Source organism: Agelaius phoeniceus, chromosome 35 (assembly GCF_051311805.1).
Source record: "Agelaius phoeniceus isolate bAgePho1 chromosome 35, bAgePho1.hap1, whole genome shotgun sequence".
Classification (NCBI taxonomy): domain Eukaryota; kingdom Metazoa; phylum Chordata; class Aves; order Passeriformes; family Icteridae; genus Agelaius; species Agelaius phoeniceus.
In genome coordinates this window covers 96,231-115,429 of record NC_135299.1, presented here as the reverse complement: position 1 = coordinate 115,429, position 19,199 = coordinate 96,231, and the positions used below count along the sequence as shown (strand labels likewise).

Genomic DNA, 19,199 nt, shown 5'->3' with positions numbered 1-19,199 from the left:
AGTCCTTCACTGCACACTCCTGTGGCTGATGAGGTTGAGATTTGGGGAAAACCAGGGGAAATTTGGGATGGGACGCAGGGAAATGGGACAAAACAGGATTGGGATGAGGGAAGATGGAGCTGGGATTGGGAAAAATGGGAGGAAAACAGGATTGAGATGGGGAAAAAGGGAGAAAACACCTGGACTGGAAGAAAATGGAGAATTCTGGAGCTGGGGTTGGGAAAAAATTGGGAAAACAGGAGATGCTGGTTTTGGGATGTGGAAAAAACCTTGGGAACAGCAGTTCCTGGGAGTCCCCAGGCGTGGTGACCATTTTCCCTCATCCCAATCCTGTTTCATCCCATTTTCCCCCATCACATCCCTGTTTTTCCTGGCTTTTCCCCCAGTCCCAACCTCAGCAGCTGCAGGAGCGTGCGGTGAAGCCCTGGGCTGTACTGGGCTGTACTGGGCTGTACTGGGCTGTACTGGGCCAGTTGGAAAGGCCTTGGAAAAGGGATCAGAAATGCTGTAGTTCAGCACAGGAATTTGGACAGCTCTAGAACAGAATCACTGTCAGAGCAGGCAGAAAGCAGAGCTGCTCTGTGTGCCACTGTCCTGGTTTTGCATGGGAGGCATTTGAGGAAGTTTCCCTACCATGGCAGTGATGTCCTTCTACTTATCAGCAGCCCAAAATTGGTTTAAAACCAAATTTCCCGGAAATTTGGGGATTTGGTTTTAAACCAATTTGGTTTGAAAAGTACAAGCAAAGCATTGAACTTAGCAGGCTTGAATTGGCACCACTTCCTTGGGTGTTTCAGTTATTGCAATGTCTCACTGCTTTGCCACTAATATTCTGATATTTTGGTGCTTTTTTCCCCCATTTGGGATTGAAAGAGTCCCCTAAGAACATGCAGGAAAAAAAAAAAAAAGTGCAGTAAAAAACTGAAATAAAGGGTATTTCGTATCAATGGATTTCCCAGGTGCTTTTAGAACAAGAATGTGGAATTTTGTGCTAAATCCCAATTAGCTCATAACCAGAGAGAAAATAATGTATTTGAAACCAATTTGGTTTAAAATTATTACTTATTATTATTTATTTTAAGCCAATTTGGTTGAAAATTACTACATTTTAAAATTTCCAATTCACGGGAAAAAAAAAAAAAAAACAAATTAAAATTATTCATGTAACATTTTCAGAACATCTTCACCCGATGGGGTCCAACACCTGCCCCAGGCTGGGGCGCTGAGGCAGGAGGAGCTGGGCTGAGGCTCAGCGTTCCCAGAGCGCCGCGGTGGCTGTGCAGAGCTTGGCCCAGGTGTGCAGTGTGTGTATTTATCTGTATTCTTTCTCATAGGTACCTTTAACATTTGTCTGGCTTAAATTTCATGGGCGCCGCCGGGATCCCTGCAGCCGGTAAAGGGCGAGGGTAAGGTTTTTGTCATCGTTTGGGCTCTTCCTTCCAACAGCCCCTCTCCGTGTGTGTCTCTGCCTCTCTCTCTCTCTCTCTCTCTCTCTCTCTCACTGATCTCTCCCCTCTTGGTCTTTTCTCAACTGCATTATTTCCTTCCAGGTCGGTTCAGTCAAGTGAAGTAGGCAGCTGGTGTCATGGCTTCGGTATTTGGGGCGGCCCAGGTGGCTCCTGGGCTGGGCAATCAGGGCTAGGGGATCCAATCTAACAGTCTGGAACCTTTTTTTTTTCTTTTTTTCTTTTTTTTTTTTTAATTTCTTTTTTTTTGTATTTTTTTTTCGTTGTTGTTGTTGTTTTGTTTTCTTTCTTTCTCTTTTTTGTTTTTGTTTTTTTCTCTATTTTTTTTCTGGTTTCTTTTTCTATTTTTTTTCTATTTTCTGTGTAGGTCTCTTTAGTCAGCCTTATAGCTAATGCCCTGGGCTACTCGGAACTAGGTGCCATAAAATCCCTTAGGACACTAAGAGCCTTGAGGCCTTTAAGAGCGTTGTCCCGATTTGAGGGGATGAGGGTAAGATGCCATTAGCAGCTGATCCTTCTGCATGCCCGTGGAGCATTTTATTTTTGAAAGCATGCTAGAACTGATCAAAACCGGTGGAAAGAAAATTCCAAACAGAATCATGATGCAGCTGCTGACTTGATCACCTTTATGTGGATGTACCCTCACCCTGCCCACCGCTGCACCCTCCCCTCTAACAAAGGGAGATGCATCAGCTGCCTCATTACATTAATTACTGGCCCAAACCACCCATTTGTAGCCGATGTTGACACTTGGCTGTTCTCATTTGGCCTGGCTTTGACCTCGAGCATCCGAGGGGCTTCTCAGCTGTAACTTTTTTTTTACCTAGGGAGAATCACCAGGTGCAAAGAAGCAGAATTGGAACCACCTCAGGGTCTCCAGGTGTTGGCTGTTGGTGGAATTGGATTGAAAGATTCTGTCTGAGAGGGGGTTTTTAAAAAAGTAACCAGGGGGAAAAGGCTGCTGCCTCTGGTGGGTCGCTGCAGGAAGGGACTGGGGGGAGCTCAGCTCTTTGAAAACTTTGGTTTCATTCCTCTTGTTGCACCTTGTTGTTCTCGGTCCAGTCTGGTGGTGACTGGCAGCCTTGTCTGGTAGTGAAGCTTTTCCTTTCTGTCCCCTTCCTTTTTTCCATGCTTTTTTGGTCCCTGTCCTGTCACTGTGGAACCAGAACAAAGCACAAGCAAAGCATTGAACTTAAACAAGCTCGAATTGGCACCACTCCCTTGGGTGTTTCAATTATTGCAGTGTCTGGCCGCTTTGCCACTAATATTCTGACATTTTGGTGCTTCTTTCCCCATTTGGGATTGAAAGAGTCTCCTAAGAACATAAAAAAAAATGGTAAAAAACTGAAATAAAGGGTATTTCATATCAATGGATTTCCCAGGTGCTCTTAGAACAAGAATGTGGGGTTTTTTACTAAGTCCCAGTTAGATCATAACCAGAGGAAAAAAATCACATATTTTAAATAATAAGGGAAGGGAATAGCAGTCACAGTTTTATTTCAGGGTCTGAGTGGGGCAATTCCACCTGGATCCTCCTGATCTTTGGAGCATAACTGAGCCCAGAATCCAGCCCAGGAGGAGCAGAGAGCTGAGGAGGCTCCTCAAACTCCCTGGGAAGTAACAGAAATACCTGAGCTCCAAATCCAAGGGAGGCGTTTCCTCTCTAAGACCTTCTCCTGCTGTTATTTCTTTGTGTCATGAGTTTAATTCTAGATTTGAATCCACAGCAGAGGCACAAAGGAAGAAAAATTTCCTTTCACACAAAGGTGGAGCTTTTGCTGGGCTGGGTTTGGGTCTGACCCAGAAGTTTGATCACAAAGAACAGGCCTAGCACTAAACCTGGAGAAACTAAAAGCTAGTTTTAAGCCATGCTGGGGAGAAGATTTCTGATGTACAGGCAGGAAATTCTCGTGCCTCAAGTGGGGGATTTTCACCACGGGAAAATTGATGGTTATGACTGCAGCCCTGTCAGCTCCCTAGGCCCAATTACCTTTCCTTTGTTTTGGAGACAAGTGTCAGTGCCCCGTCCAACCAGAGCAATTCAAAAGATCTGAAATGCCTTTGCAAAGGAGACTGAAACTGTAGTTCTTTGCTTTTCTCTCCTCCATAGCAATCTGCATTTCCAGGAGCTTGGTCTGCTCTGAGCTCGGTCAGGGAGTTTGATAGTGATGCTGTGAGATGTGCATGTGTTCTTGTCAGTCTGCACACAAAAGCCACGCTCCTCCTTTGCCTCCTTTTGGAAAGCTCTGTAGATTCAATGAACCAGAAAGGACCATATTGCAGGAGGATATTACCCTTCTTTTGCTTCACGTGGTAGCTGGAATAAATCAATGGAATAAATCAATGTATTTGTAGGAAGATGTGACCCAATAAGTGCTGCTGGTCCAGCAGCTGAGCATCCTGTTGGGATGAAGGGAGAGCGAGAGCAAAGGCATCCACCTGCAGCCTTTTGGGGCTCTCACCTGTACCCTTCTGGCTGTAGTGATGAATTCCTGACATCATTTACCAGCTGGAATGGAGGATTCACCATCTAGACCACTGTGGTCTTCATTTTCCCTCCGTTTTTCTATCTCAGACTGCTTTGGGTTGGGAGGGACCTTACAACCCATCCAGTCCCACCCCCTGGACACCTCCCAGCAGCCCAGACCTCCCAGCCCAGTCCAAGCTGCTGTGGTGGCCACGGGTGGTGGTGGCTTCCAGCAAGGAGAGCAGAAGGACCAGGAGGAGCCGTGGCTGATGTTCCACCCTCGGGGCCTCCCAAGTCCCCGTGTGTGGTTGAGTTGCCTTTCAAAACTAAGGCAGCTGGTTCAGCTATGTTCATCTATTAAAGGAATCTAAATTAGGAGATCATAATAAAAGATTTAACATCCTGCTGACCTGCCTCTATTAAAAGCTTACATTTGGCCGTGTGGTGGCCGGGGATGCTCAGGGACGCGGCGCTCCCAAACCGTGAAGGGCTAAAATTAGGAAGAGATGAGCTCTGACAAAACCCATCCTCATTGCCGAGCGTTTGCTGCCCTGTGGAGGAGGGACCGTGGCTTTTGTGTGCTGGTGAGCCCGCCAGGCTGCATGCTCAGCTCTCTGCCTGGGACTACACGACTGGCCTTGCTTAGTCCACAGTATGATCTCGGTGTTAGTCCGTGCTTTAGTGTGACCACAGTGATGCTGGGCTTGGTCCTGGGCCCGTGCAGGGAGCAGGACCAGGCCCCGAGTGAAAACAGCCCTGTTTGAACGTGGGGAATGGCTGCAGGGGCTGCTGGCTGGGAAAACCTCTGGAACCCAGGAGCTGAAGTGTCCTCACACTTGGCTCTGAGAAAATTCCATCAGGAGCCTGTTTGTTACGACAGTCTGAGCCCCCCTCTGCCTTTGGGCAGTTAAAATGACAGAAAATAATTGGTTTGTTGACGAACAAAGAGTCTAGACTCCATAAATCCAACGATGTGGCTTGAAAAGAGAAATTATTTTGAAATATATACGTATTATATACTATATACTATATACACTATGTATATAATATAATGTAATATAATGTAATATAATATAATGTAATATAACATAATATAATATACAATATGCAATATATAGTATGCAATATCTAACATACAATATACAATATATAATATGCAATAGACAATATATAATATACTATATACAATACATAATACATACAATATACTATATACAATATACAAAATATAATTTAATACAATATACATTATAATAATCATAATACAAACACATATTTTGAAAACACAGCTTCCCTGCTTGCCTTTGAAGCAGAATTTGAAGCTTGCCACAAATTTACTGCCCGTTTCTGCACGGATCAATGCCCAGCCCAATGTCAGCGGCCTCCCCCATTCCCCCCCAAAAACAGCTGTACTTTTGCTTGCTGTCTCCTGCCTCGTGTTTTATACTGAAACTTTTTCCCACCCCTTCCAACACAGGTGGTTGTCAATGCCTTGGTTGGCGCTATCCCTTCCATTATGAATGTCTTGTTGGTCTGCCTTATCTTCTGGCTGATTTTCAGCATTATGGGGGTTAACCTGTTTGCCGGGAAATATCATTACTGCTTTAATGAAACAGCTGAGCATCGCTTTGAGATAGATGTTGTTAACAACAAGACAGAATGCGAGGCTCTGATGCCACCCAACTCCACGGAGATCCGATGGAAGAATGTGAAAATTAACTTTGACAACGTTGGGGCAGGATATCTGGCTCTGCTGCAAGTTGTAAGTTTGGGTTTCTACCATTGTCCCTTTAAAATACCCTAAACTGAGGGGCTGGAGCTGCATCCCCCCTCTAAAATACCCCAAACTGAGGGGCTGGAGCTGCATCCCCCCTCTAATATACCCCAAACTGAGGGGCTGGAGCTGCATCCCCCCTCTAATATACCCCAAACTGAGGGGCTGGAGCTCTAAGACACCCCAAACTGAGGGGCTGGAAATACCAAATGCTCCTGGTAAATTTTTTATGGGTTTCCCTCTCTCTGAAATCCAGCATCCACTGGGGTTAGGGCTGGAATGAATTTGCCATTTTATATTTATTCTCTTTCCTAATTTATGGGTCTCAATAAGAGGCCCCAAGTCCCCCCCTCACCCTCAGCCTGCTTGAACCTTGTGAGGTTTGACTCCTTGAGCTTGATTAATGTGATTTAGATGAAATGAAAAGAGAAATGTTGAAGTAATATTAAAGATCCTTATACAGGGCCATCAAGAGTGCCAGGGAGTCCCTGACAGAGCTGGCATCATTCTTATATTTTGGGTGAATTCTGTCTCTGTGTTTTCTCTGCCAGGCTACATTCAAGGGCTGGATGGACATCATGTATGCAGCTGTAGATTCCAGAAAGGTAACCTGGCAAAACTCCCCTTGTTTCTATCTGCTCTTTTGCTTTGCTAAAATCGAGAGTAAAAGTTGTAGAATTGTGTTTGTAGCAAGTATTTAATGCTGGGGTTGCTTCCTTTGCTCTGGGGGTCTGATGAGTTAAAAGATGCTGAAGAAAATCCCAAAAAGAGCAGGTTCTTCTGGTTGGTTTTTTTTGTTGCAACTGATTTTTGATCTTTGATGATTTGGAAACACAACCAATCTCATTTTGGCTGTGCTTGTATGATGTCTTTGAAATGTTCTTTGTTGTTTTTCTTATCTCCCCTTCAGCAAGAAGAGCAGCCCAAATACGAGGACAACATTTACATGTACATTTATTTTGTTATCTTCATCATCTTTGGCTCCTTTTTCACCCTGAACTTGTTCATTGGTGTCATCATTGACAACTTCAATCAACAAAAGAAAAAGATAAGTGATCTGTGTTTGCTGATTCCAGCTCAGACCTGTTCCAAGACTGTTGGCTCTTCAGGCTGGTGGGGTTTTCTGCAAAATAAAGTCATTTTGGGGCACAAAGCTCCTTTTTTAGAGCTGTGGGCCTCTTGGTGCCTCACAGGAATGGCTGAGCATGACATGCTTGGTTTAAACTACAGCCAGATTAAACATTTTCCCTAGATTTTCATGCGTTTTGGGGTTTTTTTTAATGCCTTGACTAAAATACAGACTGGAAGCAAGATGTCTTCCTTGCCTCTGTCTCTGTCTCAAATCCTGCTTTTCTTTGAAAAAAAAGTTGTGAATTTGGGTTTCTACCATTGTCCCTTTAAAATACCCCAGGATGAAGCTCTAATTTGGGATGGATTTCCATGGTTGCAGCTCCTGGAAATGCCCTCACAGCTCCTCACCACAGAGGGAAGAGAGGGGTGGGAAAGGAGGCAGTGCAATGAAAACCATAAATTTCAATTTATAGGAAATGTAAAATTTTATTTTTGATTAAGAGCAGTGCACCCTGGGTGTTGGTGTGAGTTATTTCTGTCTGAGGTAGCTGCCACCACCCTCTCACCTGGCAGGTCTCACCTGAGCTGGGCTTTACTCCTTCCCCTTCTGGTTCATGAGCTGATTGTAACCAGTTTTCCTTTTGCCCCTTTACTTTGGAGGTCAAGATATTTTCATGACAGAAGAACAAAAGAAGTACTACAACGCCATGAAAAAACTGGGCTCAAAGAAGCCTCAAAAACCCATTCCCCGACCTCTGGTGAGTACATGAGAGGATAAACCTGTGGAGGAGATTTCAAAGGAGCTTTTTCTCCAAAATCATCCCTAGTTTTAGCTCATGTTGGGCCCTCATCACCCTGGTTTTGTCACTGTAACTCAGTTGTCACCTGCCAAGGTGGAAACACTTGTCCTGGGGTTGGTGTTAATCAGTTCATCACCTGAACCAAGAAATCCCAGAACTTAACTTGATTGAGAGGCCTTAGATGTGGAGTAGGAGCCTCCTGGCACTTGCAGGAGAACCTTTGGCAATCATCCAGCCTTGGGGGCTTTGCTGGTGGAGAACTGAGCTCATTTCCCTGGTTTCTGAAGGGCTCTGGATCCCTCAGAAAGCCAAAAAGGGGGATTGGGTTGAGTCCTTTAGGGGCTATATGGATAAAGCATCCTGCTCCTGGTGCCAGGACACCAGAGGGGCTGGGTTCTCCTGCAGGTGCCCATCAGTGCAAGGATCTGGCTGCTCTCCCCAGCTGTGACTGCAAAGGCCCAGCAGAGAGCAGGAGGTGCTGCTAGCAGAGGTGGAGCAGCATGTTGGGCTATAGATAATTGCATTTTCTGCCTTTGCCCTAACCAGACTGGCTTGTGGGCAGGGTTTGCCTTGAAAGCTTTATTCAATACTGACACAATTACATCCTCGTCCCTCTTTCCACCAGTGGTGCAATAATTTGTTGGCTAATGGTAAATTAGGAGGAGATTCCTCCCTGTGAGGATGGTGAAGCCTTGGCTTGGGTTGTCCAGAGGAGCTGTGGGTGCCCCTGGGAGTATCCAAAGCCAGGTTGGACAGGGCAGGGGGTGGAATGGGATCACCTGAAGGATGTTTCCAATCCAAACCATTCCACACTTCCATGGCTGTTGTTCAGACTTGGTTCCTTGTCTCTCCTGCTCCCCAGAACCGCATCCAAGGAGCCGTCTTCGACTTTGTCACTCAGCAAGCCTTCGACATCGTCATCATGATGCTCATCTGCCTCAACATGGTGACCATGATGGTGGAGACAGACACGCAGAGCAAGCAGATGGAGGACATCCTTTACTGGATCAACTTTGTGTTTGTCATCTTTTTCACCTGTGAGTGCGTGCTGAAGATGTTCGCCTTGAGGCACTACTATTTCACCATCGGGTGGAACATCTTCGACTTCGTGGTTGTGATTCTGTCCATCGTGGGTAAGTGTGACACCTCTCAGAGCTCGTGGCTGAGACAGAGACAACGCAAAGCAGCACAACTGCATTTTCAGAAGGCTTCAAACCCGTTTTTATTTTAGCGTGCATGCTTTCTGTACATTCTTACAAAGCTCGTAAGTTTGTACTTTGCTCACTGGTCACGAGAGACAAACAAAGTGCTCATTGGAATTTCTCTGATTTATCCTTCTTTTTTTCTTGGTTTCTGTGTCAACTACCTTGGTAGGAAATTCTTTCAGGGGTAAATGTGGATCCTCCTATAAAACTTCTCTCTGGCTCACAGAAGTTCCTGTAAAACCACTTCCACACTTAGAGGTCATTGAGTGCCAGGCTGGTTTGGCATTTTTAGGGTAGAACATGTCTTTGAAAGGGATCTGTAGGTACCAGGACCTCAAGGTTCTCTTTGAGCCTTGGGAAGACACTGTGGCAGAATTTATCTGAATTTATTTATGAAGCCCTGACTGATGCCCCTTCCCTCTGTTCTAATATTCCAGTTGTGTGGGGTAAACCACTTGACAATTGCTCTGTCTGTAAAAATGTGAAGTTTCAGTCACTTAATCAGAATATTTTAACGCTCAGTAACCCCTACAGTGCTTCTTGCCACAGCACAGGCCTTTCCACATTGTTTGCAGTTTGCTTGAATGTTAAATCTGTGTTTCCTCCAACAGGTTTTGAGGTTTTTAGCATCTAATCTGCAAAATATGCACAACCTCACAGTGGCTGTGCCCATTCCCTGGGGAGCCTGGGCATTGCCTGAACCCTCTGGGAATTTTCTCCTGCTATCCCTCCCCTGGCACAGCTCCAGCTGTCCCCTCACTGCTCACAAGGAGCAGAGATCAGAGCTGTCCCTCCCCTGCTCCTCAGGAGCGTTTACCTGCCTGAACACGAGACCCCTCCATCCCAGGCCCCCTCTGAACAATCCACCCACGCAGTTCCACGTGTCCCGTGCACCACTGAGCCCAGAGGAAGCGGCAGCCTGTGCGTCTCCCCTGTCACACCTGTTGCCTCTCTCCTTTAGGGATGTTCCTGGCTGAAATCATTGAGAAGTACTTCGTGTCCCCCACTCTGTTCCGAGTCATCCGCCTGGCTCGCATCGGCCGCATCCTGCGATTGATCAAGGGAGCCAAGGGGATCCGCACGCTGCTTTTTGCCTTAATGATGTCCCTGCCTGCCTTGTTCAACATCGGCCTCCTGCTCTTCCTGGTCATGTTCATCTTCTCCATCTTCGGCATGTCCAACTTCGCCTACGTCAAGCACGAGGCCGGCATAGACGACATGTTCAACTTTGAGACCTTTGGCAACAGCATGATCTGCTTGTTCCAGATCACCACCTCGGCCGGCTGGGACGGGCTCCTGCTGCCCATCCTGAACCGGCCCCCGGACTGCGACCTGGACAAGGAGCACCCAGGCAGCGGCTTCAAGGGGGACTGCGGGAACCCCTCGGTGGGGATATTTTTCTTTGTGAGCTACATCATCATCTCCTTCCTGATCGTGGTCAACATGTACATCGCCATCATCCTGGAGAACTTCAGCGTGGCGACGGAGGAGAGCGCGGACCCGCTCAGCGAGGACGACTTCGAGACCTTCTACGAGATCTGGGAGAAGTTCGACCCCGACGCCACGCAGTTCATCGAGTACAGCAAGCTGGCGGACTTCGCCGACGCCCTGGAGCATCCCCTGCGCGTCCCGAAGCCCAACACCATCGAACTCATCGCCATGGACCTTCCTATGGTAAGTGGGGACAGGATCCACTGTTTGGACATCCTGTTTGCCTTCACCAAACGTGTCCTGGGGGACAGCGGGGAGCTGGATATCCTGAGACAGCAGATGGAGGAGAGGTTTGTGGCTTCCAACCCTTCCAAAGTGTCTTATGAGCCCATCACCACCACGCTGCGGCGCAAGCAGGAGGAGGTGTCGGCGGTGGTGATCCAGAGGGCTTACAGGGCTCGTTTGGCACGACGGGGCTTCATCAGCCGGAGGCCTGCCGCCACCAAACTGGAAAACGGGGGAGCCAACAGGGAGAAAAAGGAGGGCACCCCCTCCACGGCGTCCCTGCCGTCCTACGACAGCGTCACCAAACCCGAGAAGGAGAAACAGCAGCGGGCGGAGGAGGGCAGGAGAGAAAAGGCCAAGAGACAAAAAGACGGCAGGGCGGCCAAGTCTTGAGACACACACACACACACACACACACACACACACAGAGAGAGAGAGAGAGGAAAAAATTAACAAAAAAAAAAATAGTAGAATTGTACAAATTAAAATATTTGCAAGTGAAAAAAAAACAAACAAAAAAAAAGATTGTTTACAAACTTCCTGAAATATATCAATACAGAACAGCTGTGGAGACACTTACCTGAAGATCTTATACCAAACATAGTCTGCTTACTGTGTGACAGCGTTGCATCTAAAGCAGTGACCTACCACCTGTTTAAAGGACCCTGTAAACAAACATTTAAACACAAAAAAAAAAAAAAGGAAAAAAAAAGGATTTTCTATTGTTTGGGCAGGTGGATACTGCATGTTCCACATCAGTCAATGCAACTTAGGACAAACAAGCAAAATAAACCACACACACACACACAAACACACACAGAGCAACAAAACCCGCTGCTGGGATTCATGTATTTTCCAAAGCAGCCCCAAATGGATTTTATTTTCCCATTTTGTTGATTATTCTCAGAAGAAAACCCAGGAGTCACAATGTCAATGGGTTTGTTCATGCAAAACTAGATTTGCGTTTAGTTAAGCAGCAAGATAAAATAAAAAAAAAGAGGAAAAAAATTGAAAAAAAAGAGTTAAAACAAGTAGAACAAAAAAAAAAAAAAGAGAGAACAAAACAAAGCACCCATTAAGCCCACTGAGTTACCATAGTTTATTTGAGATTTATTATTTGCATTCTACTTTCTACATGGGCTTTACTTGGTTTGGGAGATGGGGCAGTCGGGCACCTTCAGCCTGGAGCCAGCTCGGGCTGATCCCCCCCCAAAGAAAACAAAAAGTGCTCGTTAACGCCTAGAAGCGATTTTTGCAGAATTTTGCAGATTTTTGCATGACGGCATGACCAGGGACCATGCATGAGGAACCACAACCAGGGGACACGCAGTCACCTGTCCACAGAGGTGTGTGAAGCCATAAATTCGAGGCACTCCACTGAGTATCTCCCGCACACTGTATTTTGGAGAGAAACCTTAGTGATGCTCCTGCCCGGCACCAGTACTCCCAGTTCATAGAGAATCTTCCATAAACCTGCCAGTAGAAGACAACAAAAAACAAAACCAACCCAACAAAACCTCAGTGTTAACTCTAAAACCACAAAATCCCCCAACAGAACAAGCAGGTGAATGAATTGTGTGTGTCTGTTTAACAACTTTGACTTTCTTTTCCATACAGCCATGGTTTTTTGCACACTGAAACAGAACAAAATTCCAAAATGCTGCTCTGGACCTCACCAAAGGGGAGAGGATAAATCTGGGAATGGCTTGTTATCCATGTCACTGTAAATCCAAAACCTAGGGCTTCAACCAGCCAGCAAGGTCAGTTGTATCCTGCAATATTTAGCATTAATATTAATTATCCTTCAGCCTCCATCCTGCAGCGTAGACACTTCTTTTGGTAGAGATAAACGTTCAAAAACAACGAGAAAGCAGCACGATACCTCTGCTGGTAGGAATTTGGGGAGCTCACCCACAGCACTCCTGGGGTGGAGGGTGGGGTTGGGAATCACCCTTGGGGTCAGGAGTCACCTTTGGGGTCAGGAGTCACCTTTGGGGTCAGGAATCACCCGTGGGGTCAGGAGTCACCTTTGGGGTCAGGACCCATCTTTGGGGTCAGGACCCACCTTTGGGGTCAGGAGTCACCTTTGGGGTCAGGAGTCACCTTTAGGGTCAGGAGTCACCTTTGGGGTCAGGACCCAGCCTTGGGGTCAGGACCCATCTTTGGGGGTCAGGACCAACCCTTGGGATCAGGACCAACCCTTGGGGTCAGGAGTCACCTTTGGGGTCAGGGCCCAGCCTTGGGGTCAGGGCCCACCCTTGGGGTCAGGAGTCATCTTTGGGGTCAGGGCCCACCCTTGGGGTCAGGAGTCACCTTTGGGGTCAGGGCCCACCCTTGGGGTCAGGGCCCAGCCTTGGTTGCCCCGTGGCCATCGTGGCTCCTGCTCTGGGGGTGCAGAGCTGGCCCATGGGGTGCTGGGGTCTGGTCCTGGTGGCCAGGAGGGTTTTGGGGTCTGCAGCCCAGGAGGGCCCAGGTGCCTTCACCTTCCCCCCTGTTTCCCACCCTTGCCCCCGGCAGCCCTGGGGTGGCTCTGGGCTGCTCTCACTGCAGCAGGAGCAGCATCACGGGCCAGGTCTGGGCTGTTTTCTGTTTCCTCAGCCCCAGCTCCCTCTTGGGGTGTCCTCAGCCCGTCCCAGGCCAGCCCCATTGGGGTCGGGGTGTCCCCTCAGGGTGGTGGCACCGGGGAGGAGAAGCCAGGGGTCACTGCAGGGGTGACGTCCAAAATAAGGGTACCCAAAGCAGGGGGGGAAAAACCAACCCCAACACACCAGAGCTTGGTGGGAGGAGGATGAACCTCAGTTTGCATAATCCCATAAACCCAGAAAATGCCAGGAACCACCCAAAATGAACCAAACCCAAGCAGGAAGCCATCCAGCAGCCATCTGTGCCACCTTGGCATCCTCGGGGCGTCCTGTGGGGCACCCAGCTCTGCCTCACAGCAGGGACCTCGTCTGTCCTGCCCCCATTGCTCCCAGGATGGGATGTAAAATAATAAAAATAATAACAAACAACAAGGAAAAAAAAAATCTACATACATATGTACAGGCTACGTTGTAAACAGCACAAAAAAAAAGGAAAAAAAAATAGCTGAAAAGTGTGGTTGAACTTTTTAAGAGAATATTATAAATACTGTAATATATCATTTTATTTTATTGGCATGCCTTTTTGTAAATACAAAGAACTACAAAAAAAATTATAGAATGGCTTCTGGCTTATGCCATTGTCCATGGTTATTTTTATTTTTTTAAGATTTTTCTGTTGTCCTTAGATTTTAGATAGCCAGGAAATGTCCCCCAAAGGAAAAAAACAAAAAACCAAAAACCCACAACAAAAATAAAATTCCGAACGAAAACCTAACCCCCTTTAAAATAGATTTCAACAAAAGCTTTATTGCAAGTAGTATTTGCAGCAGCAAAAGTGTCTATTTTTGGGTTCCAATGTGCAATAAGTCGACCACTTCTATGCAAGATTTGGCTGAATTTCATAATTGTTCCTAGGCTGGGCTGAGTCTTGTAGGTGACGCTCGGTGCGTTGGCGTTTGTGCTGGCAACTCATGAAGCTGCTCAATGACTTTAAAATAAAAAAAGTCCCTCCAAACTCTGTATATATATTATTTTTTTAATGTTTTGTCAGTGTGAGATGCAGCAGGAAGGGGAGGGAGGAGGTTCTTCAGCTTCCTGTTGGCTGCAGTTGGTTCTTCTGCTCAAACAAAAAAAGGAGTTTGGGGTGTTTGGGGATGTTTTTCTCCTTTGGTTTCCTCCCCAGGGCAGATGTTTGAGTTGGGTCTTCACTGGGTGAAGCCAGGGTTGGAGGAAATTTTGGGCAAGGAGCCTCAGGGATCTGTCCCACCCAAATCTCCAAATTCTGACGTGTTTTTCACCAAATTCCCATTCTGGATTCAGGGTTTTGGGAGCAAATTAAGGGGGGTGGTGTTGTTAGGAAGGTGCAGCCAAAACTCACAACCACACCAAGGAGTTCCCTTCCCTCCCCCACCTCTAAAATCCTCCCTTTTTGGGTTAATTTGTGACTCCCAAAGTATGGAGGGGAGGGCGTTGAAGAAATGCCAGTCCAAGCTGCTTTATTCACTTTCCTCTTCACCTTTTCTGAAAATATAGAAGCCAATGTTGGGAAAAAAAAAAAAAAAAAAAAAAATTCAGGTAACCCCGTGGTGTTCCGTAGAGGCCACACCTGAGTTGGAATGATTTTTCTGCTACAAAAATAAAATAAAATTTAAAAAAAACCAACAAGCCAACAACCTGTTCAAGCTGTAAAAGCTCAATAGTGAAGATTAGTGTATTAGAAATTGCATGGTGGCTCATACCGGTCTTACCCAACATGACTAACAATTACTATAAGCCAAAAGAAAATGAAATAAACTGAAATAAATGAAATAAATTCCCTTTTCACCGTACAAGGGAAGGTTGTCTTGGTGTCCCAGTTATTCTCACCCCTCCTCCCCTTTTCCTGCCCCTCTGGGCTCTCCCCCCAAGGCATTTTAGGGTGGTTTTGGGGAGCAGAGTGAGGCGCAGGAGGAGCTGTTGGAAGCTTTTTGGTGTTAAAGGTGTCAGGTGGCTCAGCCCTGCTGGGGCTGTGGGGTCAGTGCCTGCCTGGGGCTCCCTTTGAGGCAGGTGAGGCCCCAGGCAGGTGAGGATGGGGACCCCAGGCAGGTGAGGATGGGGACCCCAGACAGGTGAGGACCCCAGGCAGGTGAGGATGGAGACCCCAGGCAGGTGAGGATGGAGCCCCAGGCAGGTGAGGACCCCAGGCAGGTGAGGATGGAGACCCCAGGCAGGTGAGGATGGAGCCCCAGGCAGGTGAGGGCCCCAAGCAGGTGAGGATGGAGACCCCAGGCAGGTGAGGATGGAGCCCCAGGCAGGTGAGGACCCCAGGCAGGTGAGGATGGAGACCCCAGGCAGGTGAGGATGGAGCCCCAGGCAGGTGAGGGCCCCAAGCAGGTGAGGATGGAGACCCCAGGCAGGTGAGGATGGAGCCCCAGGCAGGTGAGGGCCCCAGGCAGGTGAGGATGGAGCCCAGGCAGGTGAGGATGGGGACCCCAGGCAGGTGAGGACCCCAGGCAGGTGAGGATGCTCCGTGCTGGATCTGCTCTGGCAGGGGAGGATGCTGTTCTGTGATGGCTCACTCTGTAATTGCTCACCTGAACCCCTCACCTGTATCCCTTCACCTGTAACCCCATATCCTATAACCCCTCACCTTCAACCCTTCATCCTATAACCCCCATCCCTAACCCCTCACCTGTAACGCCCCCTGCCCTCACCTCTAGCCCCCCATCCCTTGCCCTAAAAAACCCAAGAAAGGCCCCGAATCCCCCCCTGCCCTGGGCTTCCCCTCCTCGCACCAACCCTCAAAGGGATCCATGCCCTGCAGTGACAGGACGGGCTCAGCTGCTCAGTGGGGCTCAAGGGCCCTCAATGGGGCTGGCGCTGGCCACGGGTGACCCCCACCTGCCCCCCAGCACCTGCCTGCCCCCCTTCCCACCCCACTCCTGGCCAGAAGGGCTGAGCTGGGCACGAGCCTCACCAAAGGCAGATTTAACCCAGAGCTGAATGGCCGAGGCACCACCTTGGAATTGCTTTTGATATTTCAGTTTTAGGTCACTTTGGGATTATTTTTCGTAGAAAACATAATGATGAGTTTTGGTCCAGTTTGTTGAACAGGATGTGAATTTTGCTGCTCAGTTGAGGCCGGTCCAGGCAAAGCCAGAGCGCGGTTGTGCCGTCCCGCACCTCCCCCGTGTCACACACACTGGTTGAACTGGTTTAACTGGGCGCAGGGACGGAGGATTCCCAGCTGTCCCCGCCTGTGACCGTGGTGGCTCATTCCCTACCTCACAGGGGTGTTGTGAGGCTTCGCGGGCGCCCGAGCGCTGCACTGAGGGTCCCAGAGCTGTGGGCAGGCGCCGTGGGGCACTCAGGGGTGACCCAAATGCTGCTGTGACAGCCCCACACCCTGTGGGCCACTTCTCCCCTCTGACACCTGCTCGGGCCGCTGGCGCTGGCCCCGTGCTCCCCTCCCACCCCTGGCTTCCCTCTCTGTTGTGTTTTACCCGGGGAGAGGAGGAGGAGAAGGAGGAGGCAGCTGGGGGAGGGTGGAGGAAGGCGATGGAGGGACGGGCTGGGAGTTCCATGGCTGAACTTTTGAGTTCCTTTGTACTGTACATCTTTTTACTTTGGAATTTGCAATAAAGAGGTATGTCCATCTTGTTTTAACAACTTCTCCTGCCTGCCCTGTCGTTCTGTTCCCCTCACTGCCCCAAACCCTCAGCTCAGACGGCTCCCGGGGCAGGGCAGGACTCCAGGGGTGGCTTTGCAAAGTGGGGCTGGTCTGAAATGTGGGGGTCAAACCCCAACCCCTGCCCTAAGGGAGAACCCAGGAATCATTTGGGGGGTGAGAGGAATTCTTTGGGCAGGTCATGGCTTTGAAACCCCTCCAGGCACAAGGCAGAGCTCATCCCAGCCCCATCCCGGCGTGTTCTGGCTCCTGCTTTGGGGAGTGCAGCTTTGGGAGACACATCCTGCCACCACCACCCTTGCATTGCCCCATTCCTGCAGCTCTTTTCACTTTTTTTTTCCAGGGAAATTTGCAATTTCCAGGGAAATTTGCAACCACAGCAGCCCTGTGGTTATGGGGAGCACTCCATCCAACGCCCCCTGCTTCACACAGGAGCTGGTGTTCACCCAGAGTTTCCCCAACTTCAATTTTGAATTTGGAAGAAAGGCCTTGTTCCATTTGCCCCGTTGGCTCTGACCACATCCACAGAATCCTGGCTCAATTGACCTTTTAGAGTGTTTAACACAGAATATGCACAGAAATCCATCACCACCCTCCTCTCCCTCCACCCCTGGCACTGAGCAGCTCCTCGGGCTCCCTTCTGTGCTGTGACACGGCCAAAAAAAGAGAAAAACCTAAACCCAGAGAAAGAGACAAACCCAGAGCCCCCCCAAACCTCTGGTTCAGGAGAGCTGCCATCCCAAATGTCCCCAAGCAGCACAAAATGACAAAATGCCTCTGCCACAGCCCTTGGTCAGCTCATGGGCATCACAATTAATCTCTCACCCATGAACAATTAACCCCAGGTACTGGCTCAGCCTGATGACCCAGCAGAGAATCCCAGTGCTGGCCCTGTGCTCCTTTTTCACCTGGAATTGAGGAATTTTGGCTCCTCCAAGCACTCAGGAGCCCTGGAGGCTCCTGTTGGGGGGGACCCAGTGAGGACGCGGCCGAGGGAGCTTTGCCCATCTCCAGCCCTGCCACGGGGAGCTCTGGCACCCAGGGACACGGACAGGGACAGGGACAGGGACAGGGACAGGGACAGGGACACCTCCAGCCCAGCACCTGGGGGTGCTGCGGGTGCCTGGTGCTCACCTCACCATGGATGAGCCCAGCACAGACCCTTCCCCGCCCAGGAGAACACACAGAGCCCATGGCTGGATGCCAACCCCTCCACGAGGCTTTACTGGGTCTGGTTTTCCCTCCAGCAGCTCCTGGCGGTGCCACACCAGCATCAGGTGCCCAGGAGCCTCCTCCAGTGGCAGAAATACATCGCGGTGCCCGTGAGGAGCACGGAGCTCACGAAGGCTCCCAGGACGCCCAGGAGCAGGGGGCGGACCCAGCCCAGGAGGCCGCGGCTGTAGCGGGGGGGCCGGCGGCGCTGGAAGAGCAGAACGGCGGCCAGGGGAGCCCTCCTGCCCCGCGGCACCGCGGGCTGCAGCTGCGCCGAGCTCAGATGCTGCACGCTCCTCCTGTATCCCTCCACGTTCCGGCGCAGCTCCAGGCTCCGGTCTTGGTTCAGGTTTTTGCCCAGCTCCCGGGCGATGTCGGAGCGGCCGATGTGGTGCAGGGCGCGGACCAGGCGGTCCCAGGTGGTCGCTTCTCCTGCCGTCACCAGCCAGCGCCGCAGCGCTTCCGAGCATCCCCGGCTGCTGCGGCTGCCCCGGCGGCGGCGGGCGGGCTTCTTCTCCTCCTCCTCTTCCTCCTCCTCCTCCTCCTCGGAGAGAGCCCCCGGCTCCTCCAGCTCGGGGATGTCCGGCTCCTCCTCGAGGCTGTTCAGCTCTGCCTGCAGCTGGCGGCACTCGGGGCCGGCCAGCAGCTCGGCGATGCGGCCCAGGCTGTGCCGGCCCACGGAGGCGGCCACGGAGTCATCGGCGCGGCCACGCAGGGCCAGCAGGAGCAGGACGAGCCCCAGCGGTGCCAGCATCGTCCGGGTGCCAGCGTGGGTTCCCCTGGGCATCGGGGAATCGTCCCAGGAACGTGGAACCCCCCTGACCTCACAGAGCAGCTCCAGGACGAGTTCCCCGTCCTGGGTCTGTTGTCCAGTGTCGCATCCTACAGCGGTGGCCCCTGTCCCTCCAGCCTGGCAGCCCTCCTGGCATTCCCAAATTCCCAAGTTTGGCGCTGTAGGGACATGGGGACACACCAAACGTGTCCCCGATCCCCAGCAGGGGCCGACCAAAGCGCTGTAGCGCTGTCCAGGAGGAGCTCGGGGGCACTTTCACGGCTGGCAGTGACATTTGTCCATCTGTCCCAAATCCTCCTCCCCCTGGAGCATCCTGCCCTTCCTCCGTGGGACTGAACTGAGCTGGCACCGGCCGGGCTCTGGATCTGGTGTCCCCCCTGCCAGCACCTCTGGCAGGAATCACCTAAAATAAACCAAACCCGAGCAAGAAGCCATCGAGCAGCCAT

General features: G+C 50.0%; 2 protein-coding genes across 51 annotated transcripts in view; one reads left to right on the top strand and one right to left on the bottom strand.

Moving 5' to 3' along the window:
- SCN8A (sodium voltage-gated channel alpha subunit 8) overlaps positions 1 to 16,733 on the top strand; it is a 58,372-nt gene extending 41,639 nt beyond the window's left edge. For 2 of the 50 annotated variants that reach the window (XM_077192664.1, XM_077192663.1), the window contains exons 21-27: positions 1,834 to 1,956; positions 5,411 to 5,695; positions 6,259 to 6,312; positions 6,618 to 6,755; positions 7,432 to 7,536; positions 8,441 to 8,711; positions 9,745 to 16,733. In XM_077192664.1, coding sequence (XP_077048779.1) covers positions 1,834 to 1,956; positions 5,411 to 5,695; positions 6,259 to 6,312; positions 6,618 to 6,755; positions 7,432 to 7,536; positions 8,441 to 8,711; positions 9,745 to 10,892 — 2,124 coding nt within the window. In that variant the 3' untranslated portion in view covers positions 10,893 to 16,733. The remainder of the gene's footprint in view (positions 1 to 1,833; positions 1,957 to 5,410; positions 5,696 to 6,258; positions 6,313 to 6,617; positions 6,756 to 7,431; positions 7,537 to 8,440; positions 8,712 to 9,744) is intronic. The other 48 variants (XR_013185906.1, XR_013185895.1, XR_013185886.1 and 45 more) reach the window with 48 other exon arrangements.
- On the bottom strand, positions 13,627 to 19,175 carry TMDD1 (transmembrane and death domain 1). Its single transcript, XM_077192668.1, has one exon. It carries the CDS (start codon positions 18,745 to 18,747, stop codon positions 18,022 to 18,024), a length of 726 nt encoding a protein of 241 aa, XP_077048783.1. The 5' UTR covers positions 18,748 to 19,175; the 3' UTR covers positions 13,627 to 18,021.
- Positions 19,176 to 19,199: the final 24 nt, after the last annotated feature.

Coding starts and splice junctions, on each gene's coding strand:
- TMDD1 (XM_077192668.1), bottom strand. CDS start 18,747: ATGCCCAGGGGAACCCACGCTGGCACCCGGACGATGCTGGCACCGCTG.